This window comes from Hibiscus syriacus, unplaced genomic scaffold, assembly GCF_006381635.1.
Source record: "Hibiscus syriacus cultivar Baekdansim isolate YM2019G1 unplaced genomic scaffold, ASM638163v2 tig00004072_pilon, whole genome shotgun sequence".
Taxonomy (NCBI): Eukaryota; Viridiplantae; Streptophyta; class Magnoliopsida; order Malvales; family Malvaceae; genus Hibiscus; species Hibiscus syriacus.
The window spans coordinates 759,159-785,254 of record NW_024061998.1 but is presented as its reverse complement, the minus strand read 5'-3'; the positions used below and the strand labels follow the sequence as shown (position 1 = coordinate 785,254).

The following is a 26,096-nucleotide window of genomic DNA, read 5'->3' as shown; positions in this document are numbered from 1 at the left end:
TTTCTTATTGTTTGGGTCAGTATGTGTAGGGTGGGTTTCGAGTAAGATGGTGGGTGGTGTTTTGTAATAGTGTGTTGTAGGAGGTGTAATCTCTTTCTGGAATAAAATTTTTAGGCACTCTTTCTCCTCTTAATTTTTTACAAGTAACTTATGTACAGAGACGGATATGAAGGAGGTTTTTAACGAGACCTATTTTCTTATCAAAAATAATTTGATGAATTTGATGGTTTAGTAGAATTGAAATTTATAATAGTCTCTCTTGATCTGCTTTGAGTTTATTCAGGTTCAGCTCTACCTGAAATGTGGGTAACATGTCTATTCATTGGTCGGGTTCTAGTTTATTCAGGTTTAGCTCAACTTGATATATGGGCATCATTCAATCTATTTTATCCGTTGATTTTGAGTTTGTTATGGTTTAGCTCAACCAAAAATATGGGTAACATTTGGTCTATTCATTAGTCGGGTTTAAGTTTATTCAGATTTAGCTTAACTAGGGATTTAATTTAAGGTTGTAATTGTGCTTTTGGTTGTGTTGTATTTATTGTGATTTTGGTGATAGTTGGTGCTATCATGATCATTATATGTTTCACGATTGTGAAATAACGATTTTGAGCAATATCTTTATCGTTATATAATAGTCGCTATTTTGACAGCGGACTGCTATTTTTTTTATTATTATTATTGAATAGAAGGCTAAAGCTACGCAGGCTAAGCCATGTTTGACTTACAGTGAGGAGAGACTATTGCATCACTACTAAGAACAATTTGTAAGGACGGAGGTGGCGAAAAGAATCACAGTCTTATACGGTAAGATCGGGCTTATTTTAGCAATACCATCAGCCAGCATATTCGTTTCGCGAGGCACCCAATAATATCCGTCATCCAACATCGCTGGCGGAATTGGTGGATAGATCGCACTAGCGCATGGGGGCTTGTTGAGCTTTGAGGATCATTAATGAGCTTCACAACATCAGCACTGTCGGTGTCGGATTGAATTTCGAAGCCACTTCCAAACCGATGAACAGAGCCCAAAGTTCTGCTTGTGGTGTTGTTGTAATGCCAATATTTCTGTGAAAACCAACAATCCAGTTGCCAACAGACACACGAATAGCACCCCCAATAGAAGCAAAGCTTGAAACAGTGGAGACAGCACCATCTACATTAAGGCAGCACCAGCCCGATGGAGGATGTTTCGAGTTGAAGGACTCGGTTCGTTTTGGACTGCTATTTAAATCTATGAGCTCAACTTGAAATATGGGCGACATTTTGTATATTTATTGGTCGTTATTGTCGGGTTCGAGTTTATTCAAGTTCAGCTCAACCTGAAATATGGATAATATTTTTTATTCATTGTTTAGGTTGGAGTTTATTTAGGTTCAACTTTACTTGAATATAGGCAACATTTTATCTATTCGTTGGTCGGGTTCGAGTTTATTTAGGTTTAGATTAATTTGAAATATGGGTAACATTTTATCTATTTGTTGATTGTATTTGAGTTTATTTAGGTTTAACTTGAAATATGGGTAACATTTTATCTATTCATTAGTCAGGTTCAAGTTTATTCTGGTTTAGCTCAACCTGAAATATGGGTAACATTTTGTATATTCATTGGTCGGGCTTGAGTTATGCAGGTTCAGTTCAATTTGAAAAGTAGGTAACATTTTATGTATTCATTAGTCTCGTTGGTCGGATTTGAGTTTATTCAGGTTCAACTCAATTTGAAATATGGGAAACATTTTATATATGAGTTGATCGAGTTTAAGTTTATTCAAGTTGAATTCAACTTGAAATATGAGTGACATTTTATTTATTCATTGATTGGATCCGAGTTTATTCTAGTTCAGTTCAACTTGAAGTATGGATAATATTGGTTCGACCTTATTCAAGTTTAGCTCAAATACGGGAATCACTTAGTTACCAAACTCGAATATTATTATTACGCTTAGGCCCATATTATCACACGCCAATCCGCGTAGATTATAGCCGACGAAAAGGAACTGAAAGCAAAAACGTTAACTACTGCTAAAGAATCATGCCTCAAGTTCTTTTAAAGTTTGTTTGCTAGTGAGCTGTAAACCCTTAATCCTGCTGGTAGGGAATGCAACATTTTCCAATTTAGTGACGAGGAGTTGTGAGTACTTCCCGTAGATATTACGATGGAGGAGGTCCAGAATGTGATGTTTAGTATGACTCCATTAAAAATCCCTGGTGTAGATGGTCTTCACGCGACTTCTTTTTTTAAAAAAAAAATTGAAACATCATGGGATGATCAATTCTCCAATTTGTTAAACGGTTCTTTGATGGAGTCTTGGATGAGCAGGTAAACTAAACATTGTTGATATTGATTCCGAATATAAATAATCCTACGATTATAAATTAATTCCGAAATGGGTTTTTTGATGGAGTCTGGACATCGAATCAGTGTGTTTTTTCTCCAAAAATTACTTGACTAGTAAGAGAAATAATATTGCTCGAAGCTTCGGTTTTGAGGAGGTCAACGATTTGGGGAGGTATCGAAGTGTACCGTTATTATTACATAGTAGGGTCACCAAAGCCACATATTCTTATTTGCTTGACAGAATGAGCCAACGTCTCTCATGTTGGACGATGAAAAACTATGTTATCCGTTCGAATAACGCTTACTGAGGCAATTCTATAGGCTATTGTGGTGTATGTCGTGCAATCCACATGGATTTCAAAAGAGTTGAGCTAGGAAATGGAGATACTTATTAGATGATTTGTATGGAAATGAGTAATGATAATGTTGGTATCTCTCTTATGTGAGGATTCTCATAGTTTGATAATTGTTTGTCTATTTGAGAGTGTTTGTGTTAAGATTTTTGATATAAATCTTATGAGAGTTGTAAGGTTAAATCTTATATTCAAATGTTGAACAAATTAGTGAATTTGTAAAAATCCTTAGTATGAATAACTAAGGTTATTGATGTAAATTTTATTAAAGAAGATGAACCACTCTAAATTATTATGTCAATTTTTTTTATGCTTGTTAAATCTTCTACAATCTTTTAATTTGTCAATTCAGCCCCTTTTGTATATTTATGTTGATCATTGACTTGACAATTGAGGGTGCAAAAAAGTCATTACCTATAGTGAAATATAATATTTAATACTGGAGGTATCGATCCTTTGGAGAAAGGTAAAAAATTATTTTTAAGCTTTTTTGATTGTTTCCTTGAAGGACCGATCTTTCAAAAGAATAGATTGATAATTTTTGCATTTCTCATAAAGAGATCAATCTTTTCATTGGGGCGATGCAATAGCTAATGTGATCAAAAGGACCAAAAGGATCGATACTTTGGGTAGAGAGATCAATTCTTTTTACTAAAAATTCTGGGAAACATGATTTTTAATGCACAAAATGATTGCAATTAATTTGAAAAAGTTTGTCTTAGTTGAAAATATTTAAAACATACTTTTTAAGTTTGTTTAAATTTTGAATTATTTTTGAAATATTTGAAATATTCGATTAAGTAAAAAATCATTTTTGATTAAAAGGGAAAATATTTAGATAATGCATTGGGATTTTTTATTTTCCAAAATATTGCAATCCAAAAATTACTTTGGGGTCGCTACAGTAACACCCCGAAGACGCCATGATGTTCATGCATCCGTGGCTGGCTGAGACACTACGTGTTCCTGGCGTCCGAGGGTCGGAGACGCCATGTAATCCAGGCGTCCAAGGCTGCGCCTCCCCCTTCAGGTGGTCCCCCGTCTGCCCGCATCAGCCTGTGCCTGCTGTGCCTTTACGTGGTGCGACAAATGGTCTGCCTCTTCACGTCGTCCAAGCAAGTTTAAAGTTGCATGCAACAATCATTTTAATTGGAAGAGGGAAAACAATGACCCATCAATAATGTGTCTGAGGGAAATAAATGTTGAATGATCAAACATAATTATTGTTGGTAGAAAGGAGGATGGTTTCAAATTTATATATATAGGATAGTTCGAGGATTGAAACATTCAAGCAGAGAAGGAAAAAAGGAAAGGAAGAAAGAAAAAAATAAAGAAAGAAGAGGTAACTTTCTATGGGTTAATTTCGATTGATTATTTTATTCGTAAATTAGTAAATATAATTTGTTGTTGTTTAGTTTTTTAATTAATTAGTTAGTTTAGATTACTTTTAGATTAAATTATTTGTATTTAAATTAATATAATGTTTATATTAATTTATGGTTAAAAAAAATTATTTTCTTCTTATATGTTCAAATGGCAGAAGAAAATGAATTGTCTTTTCTGGACATTCATCATATTTATAGCACTTTGAGAGCGATTGTGTTATTATTTTTAATAAGATATTATATTTTATTTTTAAGAATGGATTTTTATTATTCAATGGTAGAAGTTTCTTTTATGATTAATTGATTAATTTTATTAATGAGTTAATTGTAGGAAGACGAGCAGCGATTCCTTCGTCCTCGGGTCCATATTCCCAACAAGCCACACAAGTTAATTGAGGAAAACTTGTGAACGACTGGATTTTACTATGTAACATTTGTTCGAGAATATAATTTGGTTCGGGGTTTGATCAGTGTGTTGATTGAACGTTGGAGACCATAAACATATACATTTCATTTGTCGTGCGGAGAATGCACGATAACTCTGAAAGATGTGGCATTGCAACTTGGGTTTCCAACAAATGGGATGCCAGTGGTGCTGAAAATGAGAACGAAAAGGCGGAACGTCTTTGTGAAGAATATCTTGGGCAGACGTCAGTAAGCCAATTTTTAAAAGGTTGGCGTTTGAGGCTGTCGTGATTGGAGAATGAATTTAAGCTCAGGGGAAATAATATCGAACTAGAAATTTTATATGCAACTCAGGCATATATATGCTGCTGATTGAGGGAGTTTTGATGTCTGATAAATCCAGTAATCTGATTCACATGCAGTATCTCCCGTTTTGAGTAATTTTTAGATTACTTGTCAATACAGTTGGGGATCGCGACATTGGTGTTATATAGAGAGATGTGCAAGGCGTTATTAACGTAAAATAATATTGATATAGCAGAAATCGGTGGATGTCTAATATTGCTACAGTCATGGGCATGATACATACTTCCATTTATAACACCGATTAGTCGAAAGGCGGTTGACTTTTCTCTTGCCAGAAGGTAATGTTTTTATATTTTAATTTTAAAATTTAATTAGAATTTATTTATTGTGATTAAAAATAATTAACGAATAACTTTTATCTATATTCAGATTGAGGCATAAAATAGAAAAAAAAGAGGTTAGTGCATAATACTGTTAAAGAGTTTAGGTTGATGATCGACATTTCTAGTAAAAATGATGTATAATAATATTAATATAATAATATAATTTTATAATTATTTTATTTTATTTTATTTTATTTTATTTTATTTTTAACATAATAATATATTTAAATTTATTTATGTATTTATTTATAAATTCATAATGCATAATTAATTTTTATAAATTTTAATTCTACAGTTTAATTAGAGGTCGTATGTAGAGGAAGAAATTATTGTGTGTGTGCTGCAAGACATGTGGAATGGTTGTGAATATTGGTGTGTTGTTATACCATTGATTCATTTTACTTTTATTGAGTTACAATTTTAAGATAGAGTGTTGAGGTAGTTCGACTTCCACAGCCGATTCTGCAAACTCCATCTGATCATTACAACCTCCCTAGTGTAGATGTACAGGGTAAGAACAAAGTAGATTGAGTTGCAAAGCATCCTCAATACATTAATGAATGGAATGACAGAGCTTCACACTTGCCACCTCTTTATCCCATTCAAGATGATGACTTTAATTTTAAAACTTTGGCTTACCCTCATTATTACTGGGATAATGGAAAGTCGTACTTGACAACATTGGGAGAAAGGCGACAATTTACCAAATTTAAGAAAAAATTTGGTAAAAACGAAAAATTTATTCCGAGTGTGAGTGAGAGTTCATCTCAACAACATGAAACAGATTATAGCTCAACACAACTATTTGCTAATTTTGGTGTTCCAACATAATCTATCCGAAAATTGCATCCCAACTGAAAATTCACCCGAATTTTCAAATGATTCAGCCATGTGGTATGGAGTTAAATGTATCATGTATGGGCATTCAGGTGCCCTCATTGCATCATAATCTATCTCGTACGTGTGAGGGGTAGGTTGATACGGAGCTGAAATTTCGTCCAAAATGGGTTCCTTGATTGCAATATTTGTTGACTCATGTAATCCAATCATGGTTCCAATATCATCACCATCTTCAATTGATATTGCATCATATCTAATTGGATTGGGATATACCATAAATTTGTACCTCAAACCATCAATGATAGCTCGAATTTTTCTTTCTATCATTTGCTTCATTTTTACAAATGTGATGTCCCTTTTGAATATCATATTTATATGTTTTACAAATTTAAAATCAACTTCAATGTCATTTTCCATAATATATCCATTATAATAAACAATCGTGAAAAAATTGTTGCTCATGTTCTCTACAATTTAAAAAAATTATTTAGAATAAAATAAACACATATATAGAATATGATAAAAATTAATGATCATAAAATACTTCAAATAAAAATTCATCACACTTACTTGATCATTTCTTCTAACACATCGATTTGGATGAAAAATATTTCGATCACTCTTCTCCTCCCAAATGCTCTGTTTCCTAATCTATTCCCCTGCCTAACCCAAAGCAAAGAATCAGTTCCGGGCTGTCATGAATTTATTGTCGTGCTACCTTTCGATCACTCTTCCTCTCCCAAATGTATTGCTGCCTCTCGATCACTCTTCCTCTCCCAAATGCTCTACTGCCTAATCTATTTTCGTGCATAACAAATATACAACTGAGAATTGATTTTTTATATTAAAAATATATATTCCCGTGCCAAACCCATGCCCTGCTTTACTGTCTAATCTATTCCCATGCCTAATGCCTAATATGATGAATTTTCTTTTCAGTTTCAGGCTTTCATGCAATCATGGCGTACCATCATTTCACATTTCATCTCGGTTGTAGGCTTTCATGCTGTTTTCAATGCCAAATTTCTACCCTTTCACGTGAAGAGTCAGACGTTATTTTGACATTGGCGAGACAGAAGGGGACGCCTAGAGTGCATTGCGTCTTTGAGTGGGATGCCACTGCATGGCATCTCCGGGTGAGATGCACCGACTGCTTGGTGTCTTCGACTTGTACGGTAGCAAACACCCCATTTCACAAAATAAATCTCAACATGCATTATTTCACACAAAAAAACAAATGCATTATTGGAAAATTTTAACAACTAAAAAAAATTATTATTTAATTAAAGATATTTTAAAATAAGATTAAAGTCAAATTGATAAAAAACTATACACATAATGGACTACCAAATATATTTTATCTTTTTATAGTTCTCACATCAATAATTGATAGTAAAATTAAACATAAACTAGAGAAGAGACTAAAAGTTTCAAAAAAAATAATACATTAACTTAATTTCATAATAAAAATTTTAAATTTTAAAATAATATAAAAATATTTGGGATATTTAAATAAAAAAATTTGGAATTCACCTTGACAAATGTTGAAAGTCAAATGCACCGAAAGTGTATTGTTGAAAAAAAATGGTAGGCACTGAATTAGGTGCAGTTTTTGTTGAATTTGGGTAAGGGTAAATTACCCAATTTAGTCCCTATACTTTAGAATATTTATAAGATTAGTCCTTAAGCTTCAATTATAAATAATCTAACTCATTTAGCTTCAAAACCATCCCAAATCATTCTAGCTTTCTATCAATACTAGAGAATTTAGAGAGTTTTATTGAGAGTTGTTTTCTCCTTTTATCAAGAGAGAATTGTCATTGTTTTCTCCTTGTTAGATCGAGAGAAGTTGTAATTTCTATTTTCTCATAGTGAAATTATTCTACCGTTGCCGTGGTTTTTACCCTATATTATTTAAGGGTTTTCCACGTAAAATTTGTGTCTTCTTTATCTTCATTTTTATTTTCTCAAATTATCAGTTGTGATTTTGCTCTATCTGATACCCGTATTCCGCAACAATTGGTATCAAGAGCCAGATTTGAGTGTGTAATATCTACTTATTGACTTTGTGGTTGCCACCAAAAGGTGGATCCTCCAACATAAGAAAGTAAGAAGGTATTACCCATTCTTTAAAGGTTCTAGAGAACTATTCACGATAGTGAAATAGTGGGAGCTATCCGTATTAGAAGCTATGGCAACGAAATTTGATATTGAAATATTAAATGAGAGAAATTTCTCATTATGGAAATTGAAGATGAATCATTGAGGATAAGAAGACAGCTAAGGAGATATGTGATCAAAAAAATCCAGGAAATGCAAATTCTTGGGGTATGCTGATGGAGTAAAGGGGTATCGCTTGTGGGATCCTACTGCCCGCAAAGTGATCATCAGCAGGGATGTTAAAACAACTTTTCTTCATGGAAATCTTGAAGAAGAGATTTATATGCTCCAGCCTGAAGGTTTTCAAGAAAAAGAAAATAAGAACTTGGTTTGTAGATTGAACAAATCTCTGTACGGTCTAAAGCATGCGCTGAGGTGTTGGTATAAGAGATTTGATTTCTTCATTATGTGCCTTGGATACAACAGACTTAATGCAGACCCTTGTGTGCTTATTTCTAGAGGTTTGGTGATAACGATTTTGTTATATTACTGTTGTATGTGGATTACATGTTGGTTGCAGGACCCAACAATGATCGTATTGAAGAATTGAAGGCACAATTGGCTAGTGAATTTGAAATGAAGGACTTGGGATCAGTAAACAAGATTCTAGGGATGTAAATTCACCGAGACAGATGTAATAGGAAGATTTGGTTTTCACAAAAGAATTGGTTGAAGAAGATCTTGTCACGATTCAACATGCAAGATTGTAAGCCAATTTTTACCCCTTCCTATTAACTTCAAATTATCCTCAAGTATGAGTCCTAGCAGTGAACAAGAGAGGATGGAGATGTCTCGAGTATCGTATGCATCGGTAGTGGGAAGTTTAATGTTCGCTATGATATGCACAAGACCAAACATTGCACAAGCAGTGAGAGTGGTTAGTCGGTACATGGCGAATCCAGACAAAGAGCATTGGAATATAGCAAAGAGGTACAAGGTAGAAAGAATGGTGTGAAGATTTAATTGGAACAATCAAATCTTCAAGAGAGAGATTGTTGAAAGTCAAATGTACCGAAAGTGCATTGTTGAAAAAAAATGGTAGGCACCGAATTAGGTGCAGTTTTTGTTGAATTTGGGCAAGGGTAAATTACCCAATTTAGTCCCTATATTTTAGGGTATTTACAAAATTAGTCATTAAGCTTCAACTATAAATACCCTAACTCATTTAGCTTCAAAACCATCCCAAATCATTCTAGCTTTCTCCCAATACTAGAGAATTTAGAGAGTTTTCTTGAGAGTTGTTTTCTCCTTTTTATCAAAAGAGAATTGTCATTGTTTTCTCTTTGTTAGATCGAGAGAAATTGTAATTCTTATTTTCTCATAGTGAAATTCTTCTATCGTTGCCCGTGGTTTTTACCCTATATTATTTAGGGGGTTTCCACGTAAAATTTGTGTCTTCTTTATCTTCATTTTTATTTTCTCAAATTATCAGTTGTAATTTTGCTCTAACTAATACCTACATTCTACAACAACAAAGTCATGTATCTTTTTAATTAACTTAGAGTGATTACAATATAATATATATTTAAAAGATTCTTAATCTTTTGAAAGATGATATATGTTTGAATGATAATTAACTTGACAAAGTCCTGTATCTTTTTAATTAAATTAGAGTGATTACAAGATAATATATGTTTGAAAGATTTTCAATCATTTAACAATAAACATTCAAATACCTCTGTAAACATCGTGCTTAAACCCGTGACTTTTAAAAATAACAAATCATCCCTTTATCCATAAAGATTATTTAGTTCGTAAAGCCTTAAACGTAAAGATGATAAAACCTGAGTTATTTAATACATTCCACCACCATCCTTACATTGAAATGTTTTGAACCATATAATCGTTCAGTGGTATTTTTTATTTATTTTTATTTTTTTGTGGGGTGAGGGTTGTTCTGTATTGTTATTTTACATGTGGTGGACATAAACCATCAAATTCAATTCCATCCGGTCACTTTTTTAGTGTCCATTCATTGCAAGTGTTTTCATCCATGCACCTGGCACCCATCCTGCCCACATTTCCTTCTCCAACCATATTTGTTTGACAGAACATATCAGAACAACCTTTTGCCATGGAATCATATATTATTCTTATTCTTTCTGGATTTATGTTCTTTTTAAGTTAGTTGAGATTGTGATAGTTTCTTGTATGCTGTTCTTGATCTACCTCTGGATATGAATTCAACTATGCTCTTCGATTCTTTACTTTGTTCCAAGTATTCAATAGAAAATTTAATAATAACAAAATGTGAATAATGCAAAGTATCCCATATGATTTAGACATTAATTTTAACAAACGCTTATATACTGTTTACTCTAGTCTATAATTAAAATCCACGTGTATGCATTCTATTTACGTTGTCGTTCATTTAGTCTAATTTGTGGTAGCATGAGTTGGATTCACATTTTTATAGACATGATACAATTAACTTTTCATCACAATAAAATAAAAATATATTTATTCATTAAATGTCGATTGTTTGTTTTATATATAATAAAATATTTTTGTTTTCTTAATATTTTTTTAAAGTGGCATAATAAAAAAATACTGTAGATTTACACAAACGACCACTTTGCCATGTTCCTTTTTTTTTTGAAGTATTTTAATTTCAAAATTGTAAATTTTAGTTAAAATATAATCTATTAATTGAAAATTTTAGTTGACTAAAGGTAAACCTATATATAGATGATATGAAATTTTTATATATATTTAATTGATGATGAGATATATGTCATGTCACTTATAATAATCACATGATATATGTTTCATCACTTAAAGTAATGATACGATATGTGTTACATCAATAATTTTGATTTAACGTGATCTATTTTGATCGAAAAATAAAATGTTAAGAAAAAAACACTTAAAAAAATAAATTATTAAATAACTATTTATACAAGCATTCACATGTATTTTTGTCACTATATCTTTTAGAATGTGCTCCTGAGAAGACTTTATCGATAATGCATCGTTGCCTTTCCTCCAACCAAATGCCCTTTACCACAAATTTCGCTAAATAATAGCATGAACAAGTATTGATTCTTCAGTACATCAAAATCATTTTCATCTTTAAAGCGATGAAATAAATTATGATTTTTTGTTACTTATAATTAAATACAATTTCAATTATAATTATAATACAACATTTCAATAATTAAAGTTAAAATTAATTATTATTATTATCCGTGACGGACTTTGTTGATAGAATTTTGATGGGCAATTTAAATATTTTTTTTTAAAAAATAGAGCTTTAAATTAAAAATTTTAAAATTTTTGAAAGGTTCAATTTACATTTTTTTCAAAAAAAATTGGGATATAATTAACATTTTTTTATATTTTGAGAGACTTAATGAGAATTTTTAAAAATTATGGTAAGAATTTAATTAAAAATATTCAAAAAAATTAAAAATTAATATGAATTTCTAAAAATTTTACAAGAATCAAATTAAATATTTTAAAGATTTTAAAATCTAAAGTATAACTTTTCAAAAAAAAAATTGAGAAGGGCCATGGCCTCAACTAATCTTCATTATCTTCGGCCAACTAATAACTAATAATATAAGTCTACGTGAAAGTAAATTTTGGTAAGATCCAAATACAATAAATTTCAGGGTAAATTATGCATTTGGTATCTAAAATATTAGTTTTAGTACTTAAATTTTTTATTTTTTTAAAAAATCATACCTAATATTTAGTTTCTATTTTATTTTAGCACTCCACCATTAAAAACTTAACACGTTTTGTACCTGAATTATCAATTTTTATCCGTTTTAGTACCTAAATTATAAAAAAATCAAAAATTAATGTTAAATTTTGAACAGTGGTACTAAAATTAAACTTTAGGTATGATTTTAAAAAATTGAAAGTTTAGGTATTAATATGAATCAAACTGATAGTTTAGATACTAAACATATAATTTACCCTAAAGTTTAAATAAATTTAAATTCCCACATGATATTTATGTATGAGAATTCACTTATCATGATCATGATACTATGAGTAATTCTTTCCAAGTGAATAATAATTTTAATTTCGAAAGAAGAAATAACTGTTTTAATTAATTAATTCAATTCAAACATTATAAGAAAGTATTATGAAAATATTTTTTTTCTCAATTTTCTCTTTTTGTAACGTTAAACTTTTTTATTTATTTAACTGATAAGATTATAATGTTCAAGGCTTTTTGGCCCTAGGTCTTAACGTTTACATTAGTTTACATTAATCCCTTTTTGTATTTGCCACTTTCTGACCAATCTTATCCATCCAGTTTATAGCACGTGCATGATCAAAAGATCTACGATGAGGATGAAAATGATGATGATTCGGCATCCATATCCATTGCTTAACTTTGCCGGTGATCTAATATTTTTTTATTAATTAAATTGGATAATGAAGACCTTATCCGTAGGTTGATTTTGGGCTATTAACATACATAATTAAACTATTGCACATTTCTCCAAATTGAAATTTCAACATTTCATGAATTAAGATCTTATTAATATATTTGAATGTTATCTGTAACATATATATGAGTTTATTTAAATTTAAATAAAATAAATTCTATCTAAATAAAAGGTGGTATGTTTACTTTGTTCATTTAAGTTTGAATAGTATTATTTATAAAAATGTCTGATTTTATTCAAACTAAAATAAAATAGGCATGATTGTAAAAAAAAATTAGTTTATAATATAACATATAATAATACAACTATTTGAACTTAAACTTTTTGAAGAAGAACATCATTACTTTTTATCATTGAAACCATTCAATAAGTTCTTGAACATATTGAAAAGACCTAGATATCAACTCACCCACACATATAAAACTATGATATTAGAAGCCGAATCACTAAACAAATTTTTTCTAACCACTAAGACCACTCCAATATGAATTTAAATATACTCAAATGTATTTACTTTTAATTTAAAATTTTTAAAAAATATTATAGTTTGAATTTTTTGTGTAAAATAATTTTTTTCACATTTATACGCCTCATATAATTAATGATAAAATTTGAAGACTAATTAATCAAAGATGGGCCTGTATTTACATTGATCTTTAGTTCATACAAATTTTTAATCTTCTTTGAAACTTTTGAAATCAAAATTAAAAAGAAAAGATAAGAACAACTACTACTGAATATCAATACGGTTGACCAACTTGCCGGAAACCACCGTCCGCGGCGGCTACACGCCACTCATCCAACACCATCCCTTCCAACTCAAACTGCTGCACCTCACTTGACCCATCATACAAACACCCTTCATGGAACCCACCGAGACCACGAACCGGTGGCTTGGCTTTCCGTCGACCTGCCCCGAACGGAACGTTCCGAAGGGCTCCGCCGGCGGTCCAGTACCTTTGGCAACCTTTACAGAAATGTCTAGGTTGGTTAACGTTGTAGTTATTGAAGTAACAAAACTTGGTTTCCATGCTGTTGCATCTAGGGCACGGTATGATCTTGTCCGGCCTCTTATCCGCCGTCGGATGATCGGCTTTGTTTTGCTCTTTTTCTTTTACTTGTCGAATTCCGTGCAACGTAATCGTTGCTCCGAATAGCTTGATCCCTGGCCCTGCTTCTGGGGAAGCCATTACCATTTGATGGACAAACAGATGATCAGACAACAGATTGAGACAGCGGATAAAACAGATGAGATAAGTAAGTTCCTTCGGTTTGGGGTTATAAGGTGTTTAAGAGTGGTGTTACATATATAATGTGTTATTGGAAAAGGTAAAGTAAAAGTGAATGGAAAATGGAAGGGAAAAGAGAGAGGGGGGGGGGGCATGGCGTTGGTATTGGCGGCTTTTTTACCCTGTTTATTTTTATTTTACTTTTCTAACACCGTTCGACCAATATTTCTAAAACTAGCACCTTTTTTACTGAGTTGGCAAAGGCGCGTCCCCGGGGACGCGCTTTACCCGTGTTTTCGCTGAGTTGGATGCCACGTGTGAAAGGCGCGTCCCCGGGAACGCGCCTTTGCCATATCAGCAGACACGTGTGGAAGGCGCATCCCCGGGGACGCGCCTTCCATTAAATGTCATAAATGCCCCCATCCGTTTTTCCTAACTACCCCTCCTCCTCCCCTATATAAACCCCCTCAACCCTCACTCATTCTTCACACCAAAATCATCTTCTCATCTCTTATATAACTCAAATTCTCCAACTATTTGAGTTTTAAATTTGTTATTAGTGGTAAGAAATTTATTTTTATGTTAGTATTTTTTTAAATAGTTATTATTTTTATATTAATATATTTATGTAAATATTATTTTTTTATTAAAATAATATTTATATAATTATTATTTATTTAGAATTATTAATTTTTTTGCTAATTATATTGTTTTGTCTACAGTTATAATGGAAAACGAAATGCTGTTGCGATTGGATATTGATTATATCTCCAGACATTTTAGCGATATGGTAATATTTTTATAATTAATGTTAATATTTAAATTTATTTTTATTTTAAAGTTATTATGAATTTATATTAATTTTTACTTTTATAATATATTATTTAGGATGCTGATCGTATTTTAGAAACTTTTATTAAAAATCCACGTATACCGACACCGGAACGTATTTTGCCATATTTGGCTTCTGCTGGGTTCGGGTATATTGCAACAATTATAGGCGGTTGCAAACTCGAACCTGTCCTAATTTCTGCACTGATTGAGAGGTGGAGGCCCGAGACACACACTTTTCACCTTCCATGTGGAGAGGCAACAATTACATTGGAGGATGTCTCTATGCATCTGGGGCTTCCCGTCGACGGAAATATGATGTGGTATGGCGGATGGTGATTGGCAATCAATGTGCATTGATTATCTTGGAGCTGCTCCGCCAGAGTTTAATGGAGGTAGAATAGCTTTATCTTGGTTGAAAGCTAATTTTGAGGTTTTAAATGAAAATGCTTCAGAGGATCAAGCAAAGGCATGTGCTCAGGCATATATTCTACGAATAATTGGAGGAATATTGATGCCCGACAAATCTCGCAACCAGGTGCATTGTATGTGGTTGCGGCATCTGATCGATTTTGATAAAGCTGGAAGATATAGTTGGGGTGCTGCAGTTTTGGCATTTCTCTTTAGAGAAATGTGTCGGGCGACGAATTATAAGAAAACTGCTATCGGTGGATGTCTTCTGCTTCTACAATCATGGGCGTGGTTCCGCATGCCTTTCTTATGCCCGATCGTGAATGAACCATACGTATTCCCCTTATTGTTGAGGTAATTTTCGAACTAAATTTTGATTTAAATATTTTTAATTAAATAGGGTGATATTTAGTTTATATTATATTTCATAGGTGGTCGATGAAAAGAAAGGACCATAAAAGTATACCTACTGTTTTAGAGGAAATTCGTTTACTTATTGATACGAAAGCTGGGTCTGAGGTATGTTTTTAAATTTGTTTAATTATTAATATTTTAATTTAAATGTTAGATATAATTAGAATATTTTATTTATTTGAATTGTATATTTATATTTCAGTTTCAGTGGATACCTTATGCGAGCGATGAAGTGAAAGCTTGCATCCCACCCCACCTTAGAGGGTCATTAGAGGTATGGATATCGGTTATACCTCTTATATGTTATGCTATTATTGAGTGGCATCCAGTTGATCGCGTGCTCCGTCAGTATGGTTGTACGCAATATATTCCTGGAGCTCCTAGAAATTTAGACGACGTGCATAACATAGATAGACGGGGAAAGAAAGATGTTAACTGGGTGGTGAGACACAGAGATTGGATTGCGCTTTGGGAGAACCGATATACACTGTTGGCCCCTCGACAATATTACGCTGAAACTGGTCATATGGTTACGGATAACTATATGGACTGGTTTAATGAAAATGGGAAGCTGTTTCTACTTTCGGCGGAAGCACGAGGGGTTAACATTCCTAGGCGCCGAGAAAGACGTCAACCGTCTCAATATCATCGTCCCCCGACGCGTGGACGGAGAGAAGGCGCTACCGGTTCTGCATCAGTCCCACCACAACATCCTTATTCGTCGATGCCGCAGGGGTACATGCCCAGCCCTCCACTTCATATGCCAAGCCCACCAGTTTATATGCCATCTCCGCAGGGTTACATTCCGAGCCCGCAGGGTTACATTCCTAGCCCGCCAGGTTACATGCCTAGCCCGCCAGGTTACATGCCTAGCCCGCAGGGTTTTATACCATATGGAGGTGCATATACGACTATGTTTAATGATCCAGCATATGCTTCATATGCATCTTATTTGGCTGGTGGTGCTTCTCCGCAGACACCTCAATCTTCATCTGGATCACATGCATCGATGCCAATGTTTCCACAGTTTCCACAGTTCCCGGGGAGCGGTGGGATTGTTACTAGCACTCCTCCAGGGTCGTTATTTTATACAGGCCCTTCAGCCCCTTCAGCGTCATCTGCACCAAATGAAGAAAATGCTGCTGATGATGATAGTGAAGATGAGGAGACTGAAGAACAAGTTCCACGAAGAAATCCTCCACGAAATAGGCAACCACCGCCATGTGGAACTCATTCGAGACGACGACATCGGTGATCCAGTTATATTTAATGTTATTTAAATAATTAAATTTCAGAATTTTATGTAATTTGGTTATGTTATTTAAATGTTTCATGGTTGTTACATACATATTTTTTTATGTTATTTTTTATTCACATTTAACATTAAATGTTTGATAAATGTTTTTAAAATACAAATTATATTATTCGAAATTTAAAATAAAAATAATATTATTCAAATTTAAATTTAAAATATAAATTATAGTATTCGAAATTTAACATTAAATTTCAACTTAATATTCCAATTGTATTCGAAATTAAAAGTTATATTCCAATTATAGTTCACAATACTTAAATTGAAATTAAAGGACTCCATACATATGATTTTATCATTAACAAACTATATTAAAACGTATACATTAAAATCAACTTATGTTGAGTTCATCGATCGACGGAATCAACCAAGAGGGGGGTGAATTGGCAATTTATTCAATGTCACATTTCAATGCTCATTCCATACAATTTCAATGTCACAATCAACTTATCACTTCACATTTATTCAATTTATCAATAACATTTATCTAATTTATTCAAACTTCACATAACGTTTTAATTTAAGTTATTCTTAACTTGTTGAACATTCAAAAGAAGTTAAATTTAAGTTATTCCCCGAGGGACATGAGTGACATAATAGGGCAATGATAATATTCTCTGACGAAATAATGGAAGGCGCGCCCCCGAGAACGCGCCTTCACGTGAATAATGAAATAATAGGTACTGATATATCTAGTGTCCCCGAGGGACATGAGTGACATAATAGGGCAATGATAATATTCTCTGACGAAATAATGGAAGGCGCGCCCCCGGGAACGCGCCTTCACGTGAATAGTGAAATAATAGGTACTGATATATCTAGTGTCCCGAGGGACATGAGTGACATAATAGGGCAATGATAATATTCTCTGACGAAATAATGGAAGGCGCGCCCCCGGGAATGCGCCTTCACGTGAATAGTGAAATAATAGGTACTGATATATCTACTGTCCCCGAGGGACATGAATGACATAATAGGGCAATGATAATATTCTCTGACGAAATAATGGAAGGCGCGCCCCCGGGAACGCGCCTTCACGTGAATAGTGAAATAATAGGTACTGATATATCTAGTGTCCCCGAGGGACATGAATGACATAATAGGGCAATGATAATATTCTCTGACGAAATAATGGAAGGCGCGCCCCCGGGAACGCGCCTTCACGTGAATAGTGAACCGATTATAGAAACTATTATATGCAACGTATTATAAACTTTCAAAACAAACTTCAGTTCACAATCTTTCAAATTCTCAAATTCCCAAACTCTAAATTCTCAAATTCTCTGAAAATGAGTCATCTTTCTGCTGTTGTTTTGTATGATGGAGAAATTAAGGAAGCTGAAGAGGGGGTTGTTTTTGAGTCAGATCATTATATCCCCTTAACCTTGAAGAGAAACATCACAATTGAGGAGTTAATCACAAAAATTTCGTTAAAGATTCGTGTAGCAGGCCAGAGAAGACTATCTTCACTTCAATACAGATTTCCTACTGAACTTTTTCCGCTCACGTATACATCATTTCATCTTTCAAACGATGATGATGTTTCTATGATGGTTGATGCTCATATGGGGAGTTCACAATCTCTTATTGAAATGTATGCCACTTTTATTGAGGTTCGTGTAACTCGTGGTCTCTCATATTCCTCTCACTTTGGCATTGCATATCAAACTGATCAAGTTGATAGCCCGACACAACTTATCTGTAATGATTTCACATCATTAATGGCGGATCCAACGCCATATACCATGCCATCAAGTTCAATAGGAAGGCATTCATCTGCAACTGCTTATGATCTCAACCCACGTGGCTTCACCAATAATCCATATGGCAACATCTCTTCTACTTCAAGGGGCAGACATTCATCTGCCAATGTTTTCGACTTACATATGGAAATGCCAACGAGACGACAGTCTATTCACATCCCACATGATATAATGGCCTCAAGTTCAAGGGGAGGACACGCAAGCGGGAACTTATTTGACCTCAACATTGGATTATCGGAGGAACCCTCATCTCCACCAGAAGAACCTCTTCGGGAGCCAGGTGCAGATGGTGCTGAAACGGGATTATTCGTTGAACCTGACTCACCACAGTTTAACGTACATTCTGATGATGACGAGGATGACGTTCCGATAAATACAACACCAGCCGAACTTCCTGCACATATGTATGAGGCTGATTATGATGCAATGTATGAGCCTGAATTTCCAGATCTTCCTGATGTTGGAAACTATGGACTTCAATCATCAGTCAATGACGGTAATTTACATATTGGAATGGAGTTCGCATCGAAGGAGGAAGCAATGATGGCAATAAAGAGTTACAATATTCGTAACACAGTTCAGTCCCGAGTTGATCGATCTAACACGGAGAATATGTCTGCTACTGCGTCCAACGTCACAACGGATGTCAATGGATGGTCCGTGTATCAAAGAGGAAGAGGAAGAACAACTTATGGGAACTAACCAGATACAACGGTCCTCATACATGTTGTGCAACAGGTATAAACCAGGATCATCCCAACTTGGACTCCAACATTATTTGTCAAGCAATCATGCCCATTGTGAAGCAAAGCTCTCATATAGCTGTTGCAGTGTTGATTTCTGCTATACAGTCCCAATATGGGTACACTGTCTCATATAAAAAGCGTGGTTGGCAAAACAGAATGCCATTTGCAAACTTCATGGCGAATGGGATTCCTCTTACAACGAGCTGCCCAGTTGGTTTCATGTTGTGCAAAGACTTAATCCCGGGACAATTGTTGAGTTCGAAACTCAACATCATTACGTGAATGATCGAATGGTTCGCGATCGCTGCCAATTTTACCGAGTCTTTTGGACTTACCCTCAGTGTATTAATGCAGTCAAGTACTGTAAACCAATTGTCCAAATTGATGGTACTTTCTTGTATGGGAAATACAAGCAAGTTTTATTATTGGCTGTGGTCCAAGATGGAAACCGCAATATTCTTCCTGTTGCGTTTGCCCTCGTTCAAGGAGAAGACACTGAGTCTTGGGCTTTTTTCCTTAAAAATTTACGTTTACATGTTGTCACCAGGGAACGAGTATGCATTATTTCAGACCGAGGAGCCGGGATAAAAGCAGCAATGGACTCTTTGGGTACAATGTATAGACCTCCACATGTTCAACATCGTTATTGTGTCCGTCATATTGCTGCAAACTATTACGGAAAATACAAGAAGAACGATGAACGTCAGTTAGTCGTGCGGATGGGTATGTTACTTTTTCCCAATTTTTCTATCAATTTCTTATTACTTATTATACTTCATATTAACTATTACATATTCCTAATGACTTAGGTTACGAACTCTTACCTCAAAGGTTTGAGTCGATGCTACAAGAGCTGTTTGGCAAAAATAAGAAGGGGTGCGAGTACATTATGGACATCAGCAAAGAAATGTGGACAAATGCATATGACGGGGGGTATCGCTATGGTCATATGACAACAAACTTGGCTGAAGCAATAAATTCAACCTTAAAGGGGGCGCATCATTTACCAGTCACGGCGTTGGTCAAAACGACTTATTTTCGTTTGGGTCAACTCTTTGCAAAACTCGGTGGACAAGCTCTTACTTGGATGCAAAACGGACATATTTACCACCCAAGACTAGTAGCCGATTTACAGAAAAAATGGCTACATCAAATGGGATGTTAGTTACAAATTTTTCTCGCACCCGTGAATTGTTTCGTGTAACCGAAATGCCACGTCCGCTGCAAGGGATTGAAGCTAACTCTTTCAGAGTTAATCTGCAAGAGAGGTGGTGCGATTGTGGTTTCTTTCAAGCACTCAAATATCCATGCTCTCATGTCATTGCTGCTTGCTCACATTCGCATTTGGACTACAAAAATTATGTTGATCCCGTATACCAACTTTCACAAGTTTTCAAGATATATGAATTTGAGTTTCCGCCCATAGGAAACGAAAGAGACCCAAATGAGATTCAAACTTGGCTTACAATTGTCCCAGATCAATTGCTATTGAGGGACTCAGGTCGTCCAAAATCTACTAGAATACATTGTGATATGGATATTCGGAGAAGTCAACAGAACAAAACGATGTGGGCATTGTAGAAACATCGGGCACAATAGAAAAAAATGTCCAGCTCTGTTATCATCATATAACCGTTAACTCTTATGTAATTAAAGTTTTTAAATGAATGTTTTTATTTCTAATAATTTAATGTTATTTCATTTATATAATTTGTCAATGTATGTACACCTAAATAATTTTTTTTAACTTTTAAATACATAAATATATTTAATATATTTATTTAATATAATATTTAATATTATTAGTTATAATTTTTTTTAAAATATAATAATAATTCCACCTTCTAAGTAGAGAAAAATATTAAATTAAACAAATTAAAAGTTATTAAAAAATTTATGTATACGATGACACATTTCATGTTCTGATTGGAGGATTAAATTTATTAAATTAAATTTTTAATAAGACTAATTTTATAAAATATGTAAGTCTTGAAGATTAAATATGTAATTATACTAATTTATTAACTTATGCATCAATATTTTCGTTAAATATTGATATGAGATGACTAGATTGATAACATTTAAATAATTAACTGATAAAATTAATAGATCGATAATCAAAATCAAAAAATACTCGAAACTTGATAATTCTTACATTATAATCGAAACATTTTACATAATATATTATTAATTTATAATAATAATAAAAATAAACTATTTATTATAAAACAAAATACGTGTCTGCTGAGTTGGGACGCGCCTTTCACACGTGGCATCCAACTCAGCGAAAAAACCGGGTAAAGCACGCCCCCGGGGACGCGCCTTTGCCAACTCAGCAGAAAGGGTGCTAGTTTTGGAAATATTGGTGGAACGGTGTTAGAAAAGTAAAAATAAAAACAAACGGTGTCAGTGGGGTAAAAAAAGCCGATATTGGCATGTCAAGAGATCAATGGAGTAGCCGCCAGCTCCAAGGAGCAGGTGTCGTGGAAAAGCATATGGTGAGTATTTTGTCCACATTATTACTGTTCTAACACTCAAAACAAATATATGCCCCAAAAGTGTCACTGATTGAGAATTTGGAGCCTAAGAATGATCAAGTTTTGGTTCTTTACACTTGTTTGCACGTCATATTGTAACCCCAATTTTTATTTATTTGTTTTGTCTTAATTTTTTCTTGATTATAGGATACAATTTTGTTAAATGTTCTGACTATTAAAAGTTACAAAGTAATTATCAACTATATAATGTTGTTTTATTAAGTTTACTGACTATTAAAAGTTTTAAAATGATCATTCGACTATTTATATGTTCTAAAATTATATTTTTTTCATTAAAAATTAGCAGTCGTCTAAACTGCACATTAACATATTGATTGAGTTATGATAAAATATAATCCGAGAACCATGTAAGTTGTACTTTATAGATCGATTCTCCCTTTACATTATATTATTGGGCAAGTACTTGAAAGCATCGACAGTGTCAATAGAATAAATAAATTATTATTTATCACATCTCAATTAATATATTAATGTCTATTTCAGAAAGTTATTAAAGTTTTAAAAGATAATGTTGAGTTTCATGGATAGAGCTACGTATAGTCCAGTTGCCCAACAACCCCACCCCACCATTTTTTTATTAATAAAAAGTGTATAGGGATAAATACTTATTTAGTCCTTCAAGTTTTGAATTATTTTGATTTTCTGCTATTTTTATTGTTAATCATACTCTACCCCTTGAACTAGAGTCATGGCTCCATTCCTGACGAATTTGGAATATATGAATAGTCGGATGATAATTTTATAATTTTTAATAATAGAGGGATTGAATAAAACAATATCCTATAATCAGGAAACCGTTTTGTAACTTTTGATTGTTGAGAGACTCGACAAAGTATCACCCTATAATTGAGGATCATTTGTATGTTTTACTCTTTTAATTAATACTTATTTACTATAATAATATGACTCCACGTATCAAAGATATAATAAGGGTAAAACAACTTTAGTCTTTGAATTTAACAATCCTTTTTAATTGACATAATTACAAAATAACTGACAACACGTCGTCGTTTTGATGTCAAATAAATTACTTTAATCTCAATAAAAATAAAAAATAGAGTAGTATAGAGAGTAAATGTCGATCCACAAGAACTAAGGAAGATACTGAAATGATTGTTCTTGATCTATGATCTAGGCGAAAAATTGTAAATAAAGTAGAGGGGTGGTTGTTGAGAAATTGAATAAGTAAACAAAGATTTAAAGGAAGATAAAAAAATTGAAGAAAGTAAAATTAAAAACCAATATGATGAAATTAGCCTCCTCAAATTCCAATCGATCCTTGAATAGGATTTTTCCTCCGGTTAAATGTTGGTTTAAGTCCGCAAGGTTCAATCCTTGTAGCTCATTATCTTCTTTGGTGATTGATTTTTCCAAATCTATTTTAGGAATCGCAATCCTTGTTTGAATTAACTTCGAATTAACTTCGCCTATCGTTGTTAACTCAAAACAATTTCACATGTGCTTTATTGATGATATGACGTGTTACATCACCAATATGATGATTTGTCATATGTCATGCAATCAACTAAACACATACACATGTGAAAATATCATGTCAATAATATGTGTTAATCGTTAGTCCATTAAAGATTTTCATCCAGTATGGGCTATTTTAACCAAATATTAAAGCATTAGGGCTAAAATACTCCAAAAAAAAAAGAAGGGATAAAATGACAATTTATACAAATGTTAGATACTAATTTTATCATTATACCTTTTTAATTTAATTCTCACCTCACCTCTTCTATTTGATTAATTTTAAAATTCGATAATTTTAATGTTTGATGATATGACACTCTAAATTTATAACATATCATCATTCATTTTATCTTAGAAAGATGATAATGAAACATAATTTAAAAGTATCACTTCATCAAAAGGATTAATTTATAGACTAAGTCTAGAAAAACTGTTAAGTTGTGAGATTAAATAAGAAAAAGTTCGAATAAATTATCAAGTTTAAGCCAAATGTTGTTATATTCCTTTGATATGTATACTTGTATAAAAACTATTATTTAATTAATACTATTAGTTAATCATACATCAATTCAAGTATAAAGTAATAATTATTTTAAAAAAAGAATAATGTAAAAATTATATAAAAAAATTAAAATTATTTGTAAATGTTTCTAGGATAAATTGTGTATTTATTCACCCAACTGTTACTTTGTTTCTGTTTTGATCATCCAATTATTCTTTTTAAAAATCATCACTAACATCATGTTTTGATTTCATTTTGGTCACCTGTCATTAAAAAATTAATAGAACAAAAAACTTGACATTTTAATTTTTTTTTAAATGATGACATAGTATTACGTTATGTTGACATGTCAACATTTTTTAACGATGGATGATCAAAATGAAACTAAAAGGTAACATTGATGATAATTTTGGGAAAAAATAGTTGAATGACCAAAATGAAACCGCACAAATAGTTGAATGACTAAATATATAGTTTATCCATATTTCCATTACTATTCAAAAGATATATTCGTGTATAAAAGCTAAAAACTTCATCCATCTAGAATTATCAATTTTTTATTCTTGAGTACATTTCTTTATTCTCTTTTATAGTTAGATTATATAAATTCAAAGAAAAACTAACCATTGCTAGAGAGAGTGGAAAAAATGGAATTCCGTCACTAATTACATGAATTTGATGTATGAACTGATAGGTCAAGTTAAGAACTTGGTTCCCTTAAAGAATTTTTCTTTTTACTTTATCTTTTTTTCACTATGAGTTGGCCACCATTGTGCTAAAATTCGATCCTTCGATTTTCAATTAAAAAAAAGGCCTTTTATATTTTAGTGATATTAAAAACATGAAAAATGAAAGCTACTTTAAGTTGCTTTATTAAAATAGTTACTCTCATATACAATCAGATTCCACCGGTGTCATTAAAATAAAGGTTTAAATATCTTTTAGGTATATGAATTATATCTAATTCCAGTGTCATACACTAACTATTTTTATTCTTAATAGCATACATAAATTTATTCACTGTTGACGAAATTTGATTCATTTCTAATTTTTTTCTTAAAAGAAATTTATTTATTTAAGGTATAATAACTAGATTAGTCCTCATTGATTCATTATTTTTCAATTTTACCCTGCCCTTTTTTATTTTCGTTTTTATTTAAGATTATTTTTTGAATAGTCTGAGGAGATTACAATGTACTATCTATTAAAAGAAATTATTAGTGTATTAATAATGCATATACACCTTATAGACAGGGGCGGATGCACTAAGCCTCTAGGGGTCAAGTGCATCCCCATTATTTTGAAATTCTTTTTTTAAAAAATAGTCTAACATATTAGGGGAAAAAGAAAAAAAAGAAATTTTTCATACTCATTTTTGTTTTGAAAATAAGTGCATTAAAATTGTGGACTGACAATTGTCGTTTTGATGTCAAAATAAATTTCTTATTCTCAATAATATAAAAGAAAGAAATATGTAGCAAAAAGAAGTAAGGGTCGATCCACATGGACTTAGAAAATTTCTAAATTTCGGTTTGAATTGCTTTGACCAGGTGATATACAGAAAACAAAATGGAGGGTTTTGATAAAAAGGATTAAATAAGAAAAAGTAATTTAAAGTGAAAATAAAGAAAATGCAAAAGTTGAAAATAAATATGGTAAAAAGCAGCCTCAAGCCTCGCATTGAACTCAATTCGTTTTTTATCATCGAAAATGGATTTTCATTTTGGGATTCACGTCGGTTACAGTCTACAAGACATTTTCCCTTGTAACTTGCTTTTCACTTTAGTAATCGATTTTCCCAAAGCCAATCTTTGGAAATCCAGCTTTTAATTGAACCAACTATAACAATCGTTGTTAGTGCAAAAACAATTTTAGTTTGTTTAGGAAAAGCCTGACTCGGATTATATTGTCTCTCTGAGAATTGAACCTGATCTCAGTTTCCCTTAGCGGACCACCACTAAGTGTGTTCACAAGAAGTCGGGTTTGCTATTTGACGATCTTTCCTGCCAACTTTAAATCAGAACAACATCCAGACCAACGTCGACTATTTGAAATAAAAGTGTTTTGATTTTATAGGATATGTCGATTATCTATCCAAGTTTCCAGAAAACTGAGAGTGACATCCTGAAGATGTTAAGAGCTTTTCAATTCTCACATACTGAATTGAGTTATTGCTTAACCTTTTGGCTTGTGAGAAAATTAGTTAAGCATGACAGAAGTCATACTTATCATGTTTAAAAATAAAACTTGAAAATAAAAAATAAAGATGAAAACG

General features: G+C 32.6%; 1 protein-coding gene and 1 long non-coding RNA gene across 2 annotated transcripts in view; both read right to left on the bottom strand.

The window, feature by feature from the left end:
* Positions 1 to 13,301: 13,301 nt before the first annotated feature.
* LOC120188563 (dof zinc finger protein DOF1.5-like) lies at positions 13,302 to 13,871 on the bottom strand. Its single transcript, XM_039191955.1, has one exon. It carries the CDS (start codon positions 13,770 to 13,772, stop codon positions 13,317 to 13,319), a length of 456 nt encoding a protein of 151 aa, XP_039047886.1. The 5' UTR covers positions 13,773 to 13,871; the 3' UTR covers positions 13,302 to 13,316.
* Positions 13,872 to 15,288: 1,417 nt separating this feature from the next.
* LOC120189211 overlaps positions 15,289 to 26,096 on the bottom strand; it is a 29,751-nt gene continuing 18,943 nt past the window's right edge. Inside the window, exon 5 of the long non-coding RNA XR_005522492.1 lies at positions 15,289 to 15,298. This is a non-coding gene — a long non-coding RNA (uncharacterized LOC120189211). The remainder of the gene's footprint in view (positions 15,299 to 26,096) is intronic.

Coding starts and splice junctions, on each gene's coding strand:
- LOC120188563 (XM_039191955.1), bottom strand. CDS start 13,772: ATGGTAATGGCTTCCCCAGAAGCAGGGCCAGGGATCAAGCTATTCGGA.